The sequence below is a fragment of the Onychomys torridus genome, chromosome 7 (assembly GCF_903995425.1).
Source record: "Onychomys torridus chromosome 7, mOncTor1.1, whole genome shotgun sequence".
Taxonomy (NCBI): domain Eukaryota; kingdom Metazoa; phylum Chordata; class Mammalia; order Rodentia; family Cricetidae; genus Onychomys; species Onychomys torridus.
This window is the reverse complement of record NC_050449.1, coordinates 102,244,379-102,253,144: the sequence shown is the minus strand read 5'-3', so window position 1 is coordinate 102,253,144 and position 8,766 is coordinate 102,244,379. Positions and strand designations below refer to the sequence as shown.

The 8,766-nt window shown below is 47.0% G+C and overlaps 1 protein-coding gene across 1 annotated transcript; it reads left to right on the top strand.

The window, feature by feature from the left end:
* The first annotated feature begins 5,960 nt into the window (after positions 1 to 5,960).
* Positions 5,961 to 7,798, top strand: LOC118587742 (cathelicidin antimicrobial peptide). The gene is made up of 4 exons (XM_036193790.1): positions 5,961 to 6,158; positions 6,677 to 6,784; positions 6,928 to 6,999; positions 7,612 to 7,798. The coding sequence occupies exons 1-4, from the start codon at positions 5,961 to 5,963 to the stop codon at positions 7,759 to 7,761; spliced, it is 528 nt and encodes a 175-aa protein (XP_036049683.1). The 3' UTR covers positions 7,762 to 7,798.
* Positions 7,799 to 8,766: the final 968 nt, after the last annotated feature.

Sequence of the window (8,766 nt, the reverse complement as noted above, 5' to 3'; positions counted from 1 at the left end):
TACCTGCTAAGACATCTTGCTGGCCCTGTGATTTTTTTTTTTAACCTGTATGGGTATTTTGCCTGCATGTATTTATATCTATGTACGACGTATGTTAGTGCACCATGTGTATACAGTGCCCATGGAAAGAGGTCACCTGATCCCCTGGAACTGGAGTTACACATAGTTGTGAGCTGCCATGTGGGTGCTAGGAACCGAACCTGAGTCCTCTTGAAGAGCAACCAGTGCTCTTAACTACTGAGCTATCTCTCCAGCCCACTGTGATCCCCCCCCCCCCACAGGGTTTCTCTGTGTAGCTTTGTACCTGTCCTGGATCTCACTTGGTAACCCAGGCTGGCCTTGAACTCACAGAGATTCGCCTGGCTCTGCCTCCCAAGTGCTGGGATTAAAGGCATGTGCCACCACCGCCTGGCCCACTGTGATTTTTTTTTTTAACTTTTTTATGGGGCTGGAGAGATGGCTCAGCAGTTAAGAGCGCATACTGTTTTTGTAGATGACCCAGGTTCAGTTTCCAATACCTACATAGCAGATCACAATTGTCTGTAACCTAGTTCCAGGGAACTTGATTCCCTTTTCTGCATCAGGTATGCACGTGGGGCACATGTGTGTGCATTCCTGTGTAAGTGTGTGTATGTGTGTGTGTGTGTGTAGACAACCACTCATACACATAAAATAAAAATAAATAAGTCATTTAAAGATAATTTTTATTAGATTTATTTATTTTGTGTGTGCATATGCCCATGCGTTCATGCCACAGTATGTGTGGAAGTAAGAAGACCATTGCTTGCAGGAGTTGGCTCTTTCCTTCCACCATGTGAGTTCTGGGGATTGAACTTAGATCATCAAGCTTGGAAGTAAGCACCTTTACCTGCTGAGTCATCCTACCAGACTATAATATTTTTTAAATTTATACTCAGTATAATTGTAAGGTACAAAATGTGTTTTGATTGACACATCTTTCTATCTCTTTAACTTTGTCCTCTGTGTAACAGCCTTGGCTGTCCTGGAACTCACTCTGCAGACTAGGCCGTCCCCAAACTCACTGAGATCCACCTGTCTTTGCCCCTTGAGTGCGAGGACTAAAGGTGTGTGCCACCATCACCTGGCTAACCTTTTTTAGATGAAAGAAGTATGTTTATTGTTATATCTTTTTTCACTTACAAACTTTATTACTAAAAAAATGAAAAAATCGGATTTTTACCTGGTGGTGGTGGCACAGGCTTTAATCCCAGCACTTGGGTGGCAGAGGCAGGTGGCTCTCTATGAATTTGAGGCCAGCCTGGTCTACATAGCGAGATCCAGGACAGGCACCAAAACTACACAGAGAAACCTTGTCTTAAAAATCAAACAAACACTGGGCTACCAAGTGAGTTCCCGGAAAGGCGCAAAGAAAGCTACACAGAGAAACCCTGTCTTAACAAAACCAAAAACAAATCAGTTTTTTAAACTTTTCAAAAAACATGTCGAATGATGTTCTAGTTTTGTTGTTGTTGTTGCTGTGATAAACACCACAACCAAAAGCAATTGGGGAGCGAAGAAGAGTTGATTTCGTCTTACAGTTAACAGTCTATCATGGATGGACAAACGCCAGGGCAGGAACCCTAGGCAGGGCCCATGGAGGAATAATGTCTACTGGCTTTTCCCAGGTTCACGTTTATCCACCTTTCCTGTAGAGCCCAGGCCCACCTGCCCAGGGATAGCACTGCCCTCGGTGGGCTGGCTCTTGTACATTAACTGGCAATCAAGAAAGTGCCTCACAGAGGAGCCCACAGGCTAATAATCCACTGGCAATCATTCAGTTAAGTTTCCCACTTTCCAGAGGTATCAGGTTGATAACACGACTATCCAGGACAGGTCATAATTCTTTAAAGAAGTCACCTTTAATTACAGTTGAGAAATAAAATGCCTGCATGTTTAAAATTTCCTCACATTTACCTTTTTCTTTTGTTTAATAAAGTGATGTTTATAGTTGTGTGCATAGTGAGGGTCTATAAAAAGAAAGTGTGTTTTCAAACTGTTAAACAATGATTTAACAGGGGCTGGAGGAACTGCTCAGTGATAAAGAGCACATACTGCTCTTGCAGAAGTCCCAAGTTTGATTTCCAGCATCCTTGTCAGACGGCTCACAACCACCTGTTAACTCCAGCTCCAGGGGCATCCAGAGCCTCTGACCTTCAAGGGAAACTGCGCTCACATGCATGTATACACACGTACACACTCATGCACACACACACACACACACACACACACACACTTAAAAATTATAAAAACATCTTTAAATGATTTAACAGTTTTTGTGAATCATTTCAGACATTTTTGGCTGCGGATACCCACTGTGAGTCCCCTACTCGCTAATGCATATGCATACTTATTACATTCTAAACATACAAGCATAGAATCTTTAGTTTGGCATTTTTGTCTCACATGTAATATTTGTTTGACATGTTAAATGATGGATGCATACTGTGCCTGTGAATGTAGAAAGCGATCCTAACTGTATTTGGCCACAAGGCCGAATTTGCAGTAACTATTTTTTGGTTTTGTTTTTGTATTTTGAGAAAAGTCTTACCTTGTAATTCTGGCTGGTTTAGAACTCTATATATGAACTCATAAAGATCTGCCTGCCTCTGCCTACTAAATGCTGGGATGAAAGGTTTGTGCTACCATGCCTAGCTGAGACCTTTTTTTCCCTGCTTTTCCAAGACTGGGTTTTCCTGTGTTTCGGTGACTGTCCTGGAACTCACTCTGTAGGCCAGGCTGGCCTCGAGCTCACAGAGATCCACCTGCCTCTGCCTCCCTAGTGCTGGGATTAAAGGTGTGCACCATCACTTCCTGCTGAGTGCTGGGATTTTTTTTTTTTAAAAGATTTATTTAGTTATCATGGATACAATGTTCTGTTTGCATGTATTTCTGCAGGCCAAAAGAGGGAGCCAGATCTCAGATGGTTGTAAGCCACCATGTGGGTGCTGGGAATTGAACTCAGGACCTCTGGAAGAACAGCCAGTGTTCTTAACCTCTGAGCCATCTCTCCAGCCCTGGGATTTTTAAAATACATCTATTTCACCTGGGATTTTTAAAATACATCTATTTCACCAGGCAGTGGTGGCACAAGCATTTAATTCCAGCACTCGGGAGGTAGAGGCATGTGGATCGCTGTGAGTTCGAGGATAGTCAGGGCTACACAGAGAAACCCTATCTCAAAAAAACAAAACAAAACAGAACAACCCAAACTTTTATTTCCTCTGTGTGTGTGTGTGTGTGTGTGTGTGTGTGTGCATGTGCCGTCAAGTCAGAGTGCTTGTTGTGTGCACTGTGTATCCACCGACCCATCTCCCTGCCCTGCTGCTCTTTTATTTTAAAGTGGCTCATTGCTTTGTGTGCACTTGACATCTGGGGATGAAGATTGTGTGTCTTCCCAACAAGAAGTATAATCAACCAAGCTAAGCAGGATGTGGTTGTGTGTATCTGTAATCCCAGCACTTAGGAGGTGGACACACACACACACACACACACACACATACACACACACACACACACAAGTTCACACATGCATGCACACATACACACACTAATTAAAACAAGACAAACAAAAAGCTAGTGTGATGGCAAAGGCCTATAACAGCAGCATTTTGGAGGTGGAAGGCAGGAGACTCGGGAGTTCAGGGTTATCTTTGGCTGCTACATACAGAGTTTTAGACCAACCTGGGCTACATAAGACCCTGTCTCAAAATAATAAAACAAAATGACCAGTCTAATGTCACAACTACGTTGAGGACAAACGTAGACTAAAAGCCTTAATTGGAGTAGCACAGTCTTAACATAATTTAACTTTAGTAGTTGAATCATTTTGGATTATTACCTCACATACAAACCCAAAACAACAAACAAAAACAGCCACAATGGAAACCCCAAAGCACCATGTTAGGACAGAGGCTCAGTGAGTCAGTGCTGGTGTGTGTAGCGTTGTGGTGTCTGGATGTGCAGGGGACTATGATGGGTGCTGTGGGGGAAAAGGAGGCAGGCTCTGATGTGGGATAGAGGGGTGGGCTGCTGAAAGTGGGGGGCTGAAGTGGCCATCCCAGTCATTCCAGGGAGTCCCCGGACAGTTGTGTGGAGGGTTGAATGTGGTTGGGGGAGCAACCTAGGAGGGATGAAATCTAGGGATTTTGGTAACAACTCATAGGAGGAAAAAGTGGTGAAAAGCAGGGTGATGGTGTGGGAGGTGAGAGGAGAATGTCCCAAGAGAAGGAAGGAATAATTAGGTGGTTCTTTCTGCTTTGAGACCAGGACTCATGCAGTGGGTACTTAGCAGTCGGGTGAGAGGGTCCATGGGAATTGTTTTTCTTTTGGCTTAAAAAAAATAATAACGTTGAATTGGAAAGATGTTTCAGTGGTTAAGAGCACTTGCTGTTCTTCTGAATAGTGTTCCCAGTAACAACATAGAGGAGCTCATGATCGCCTGCAACTCCAGCTCCAGGGGACCCATTGCCTTCTGGCTTCTTCAGGCACCCACATTGATGTGGCACGCATTCACACAGACACGTATTTCTTTTAAACGTTATTTATTTATTTATTTTTGAGGCAGGCCTTCATGCATCTCAAGTTGACCTCAGACTTGTAGTGAAGGATGACCTTGAACTTCTGACCTTCCTGCCTCCATTTCTAAATGCTGATTACCGGCTTGCACCGGTGTGAACAGGTTAAGTGGCTTTGTGGGGCCAGGGTTTTGTGTGCTATAGGCAAGTCTATGGCTACTCCTCAGTCTCCATTCCTTTTTCTCTTTTGGGGTTTTTGAGATAGGGTCTCACTTAGTAACCCCATTTGTTTTGAGCTCATAGTAGTCTTCCTGCCTCAGACTCTGAGGTGTTAAATAGTAGGCATGAGCCTCCATACCTGGCATTTATAGGAACCATGAGCTCAGAGATACAGACCATGTAATGCCTAGTCATTGGAACTTAGGTTCTGAGAGGTGCTATTGCAAGGAAGGCCTGAATCCCAGGGACAGAATCAGCCCTGGATGCAACCCTCAAGCCCTCAATGTTAGGAAAACAGCCCTTGGAGGAGACGTAGGCAAGAGGCAAAGCCAGGATGATAGGACAGGGGCAGTTCCAGGGCACAGAGGGGAACCTAAGCCTTCATGCACTAAAACAAAGTTTCAGGGTGGTCACTGGACCCAGAAAAGGCTTAAGTGTGAGAGAAAGTGGAAATGCTGACTCGGTCAGTGTAGATGGCCTTCTGTGGACTTGGGCTAAAGGCCACATCTGCGGGAGGATAGGGACATCTTTATCTTGAGAAAGGCAGCTGAGAAGGATCCAGGACAGGGTGTCATTCCTGCTGCTGCTGGACCTAGTGATGTGTCTAGGAAGCCATGGTCCATGCCGTGGATGGCTTCAACCGGCAGTGCTTGGTTGCCTGCCTCCCCGCCTCTTGGCCCTGTGCTTCCAAACCCTTCAGCCATCAAAGAAGATCATGTTGTGGGCTTGACTGGCAGGGGAAACTTCTTCCTTGGGAGGCTGGGTCTCTGGGTGGGGCGACCACTGTCACCTATCATCAAAGGCCAAATGTCCACTGAGAGTCCGAATGTTCCTGGAGCTGGAGATTTAGCAATGGACACTAAATCCAGACTCATTCCCAAAGAGTAGACAGACTTAGGATCCTCATTGACTCTTCCTTTCTTGGGATTTTTACCCCATTGAGCAATACGGGCTAGGCCAGTCCCCCTGGGGCCTGGGAGAAGCCAAGGCCATCTCAGGAAGATGGGGAAATGATTTCTTCATTTGGCATGCCAGGCCTACTTCTCTCGCTGCCCATAGCCTCATGAGGCAACGAGAGTCTGAAGCAAGCCCCAGCCCACACCCTGGCCGGCAGCCAGTGCGGGAGGGTCAGGAGGGCTTCTGTATCAGGTTCAGGCTGAGCATAAAGGAGGCTCAAGTGACCTGGAGGAGGCAGCCTTGGGGACCATGCGGACCCAGAGGGACAACCCTGCCCTGCGATGGTCACTATCGCTGCTTCTGCTGCTGGGCCTGGTACTGCCTTCAGCCAGCTCCCAGAGCCGCAGCCTCAGGGAGGCTGTGCTCCGTGCTGTGGATGAGTTCAACCTGCAGTCCTCGGACACCAGTCTCTACCGCCTCCTGGACCTGGATTCTCAGCCCCCAGGGGTGAGGTTCAGAAGAGCAGGCTCTAACCCAAGGCCTCCTCCCCATCTAGTGGGTCTCTCCTGTTCTCGGGACACTCCCCAGATCTGTCTCCTTCCAGATTGACAGCTTTCAACTTAGGAGTACCTGCTGTAGCAGAGTGCCCTCAACCCCATTCTGGCGGTGCATGGGGCCGCCATTCCAGGGACAGGGTGAATTGGCTTCCTTTGCTCGAAGTGAAGTTGTTTTTGCATATCCAAAGGATTGTGCCCCATTCCCCAGGAAGGCCCTGGTTCCCTCCCCGCTTCCAGAAGGGGGTGGGTGGGGACATGCTCTTCATTTCAGCTGGCTGAGGGCTGTTCCTCCTCACTGTACGTGTGGGGAGGAAGGCAGGGGCTCATTTTCTCTTCCCCTCTGTACCCCAACACTCGGCCCTGTTTCAGCACCTAGCATGTAATGTTGGAAGGCCACTCTGCTAGTGGCTGTCAGGAAGAGTGGTTCTTGAAGCTGAGACTAGACTCCCTACTGTTTCCCAGGACCAGGATGAGGACCCAGATACCCCAAGGTATGTGAGGTTCAGAGTGAAGGAGACGGTGTGTGACAAGGCATTGCAGCAGCTACCTGAGCAATGTATCTTCAAGGAAAATGGGGTAAGCCAGAGGGCTGGGGTGACGGGTGGGTGCCTCCTGGGGAACTAAACAAGGAGTCCTGAGGGAATCTTCCATCTAGTGGGCTAGGGTTTGGGGGTTATGGCAAATGGGTTCTAGTTTGACCTTGAGCTTTCTCTTCTCAGCTGGTGAAGCAGTGTATGGGGACAGTCACCCTGAGCCAGGACACAGATTCTTTTGACATCAACTGTAAAGGGGTGAGTGGGATGGAGGGAATGATGTAGGGATGGGACCTGGATTATCCTGTGGACCAGGAATACTCTATTCCCACCCATCCCCTTGGTCCAACCTTGTGCCTGAACTTCAGCTCTACCACTGGTCTGTCATCCTTTAGAGCAGTGACTCTCCAAGTTTGGCTCTTGGGAGGCAGAGGAAAGGAGGCTCTCTATGGGTTCTAGGCCAGCCTTACCTACATAATGAGTTCTAGGCCAGACATGGGTACATGTGAAGGCTTATCTCAAAAAAAAAAAAGTTTGTTTTTTTTAGGAATGAAGACTGTCAGGCCTTGCTGAGCCTTAATCAGACTCAGGCTGAGGACCTCACCACTTGGGTGTTAGCATGCCCTACTGAGTCCTGCTAATGTTCATAGCATCCTCCAGGGTACACTCTCAGACCCCAGGGAGCCTCTTGCCATTCCCAGGCCCCAGTGTTCTCATCTCTTACTGGGGTTAGGGATTCAACTACATGTCCCAGAGGCTGAACTAGGGCCCAGAGGCTCTGGGAGTATCCCTGAGTGTGGTCTAGCTGGGGAGGACCTTGAGTGCCCTGGGACCAGCCTCACAAGGAACCCATCTCTTCCTGGTACACAGCCTGGGACACAGCTCCGGAAGTTTAAGAAAATTGCCCGGATCGCTGGACTCCTCCGAAAAGGTGGGCAGAAGGTTGGTGAGAAGATTAAGAAAATTGGCCAGAAAATTGTGGATTTCTTTGAGAAAAATGCACCTGAGGCAGAAAAGTAGGCCTGCCTTGGCCTGTTTCTGGAGTTCAAAAATAATAAATTTGGTGAAGGAAACTTCTCAATGGCTTTTGTCTTCTTTTAGTTTTTAACCCCGGAGGCTCTCTGAGCACATGTGTGAGCCATCACTACTGTACTCTGTGTGTGTGGGGAGGGGGCGTTTGAGACAAAAAGGAAGGTACATGTAAGGCAGCAGGCAAGAGGTCCACTTAAAAATATATATATATTAGCTGGGCAGTGGTGGTGCACTCTTTTAACCCCAGCACTCTGGAGGCATGGGCAGGCAGGTCTGAGTTCAAGGCCAGCCTGGTCTGTAAAGCAAATTGCAGGACAGCCAGGGCCACACAGAGAAACCCTGTCTCAAACAAACAAACAACAACAAAAAGATAAGGAAAAAAAAAAAAAGAACTATTATTTTGTGTGTGTTTGTGTACCTGAGTATATATATATGTGCATTATGTCCTGCGGGTACCTGCAAAGGCCGGAAGAGGGGTCAGATCCCCTTAACTGGAGTTACAGGCAGTTGTGAATTGCCAGATGTGAGTGCTGGGAACTAAATTTAGGGTGATCTACAAGAATAGCAAGTGCTTATTTTTGTTTTGTTTAGTTTTTTTGGGGGTGGGGTGGGGTGGGGGAGTCAGGGTTGCTCTGTAGCTCTGGCTGTCCTGGAACTCACAAATATCAGTTTGCTTCTGCATCCCAAGTGCTGGGATTAAAAGCATGTGCTATCACTGCCTGGCAGCAAGTGCCCTTAGCCATTAATCCATTTCTCTGGCCCCTAAACATCCATTTATTGCCTACCTATGTGTTTGACCTAACATCTGTATGACTGTTAGGTAAAATAGTTTTTGGAATGTCAAACAGACCTCTAGTTTCCAAAGGCTGATGATGTCATCAGATAATATCTGAGGCCCACAGCAGATTCCCACTTTGTACACTCTCCTACCTGGCGCTTCCAGAAATGTTTTTTGTTTTGTTTTTAAACAAGGTCTCACTATGTAGACCAGGA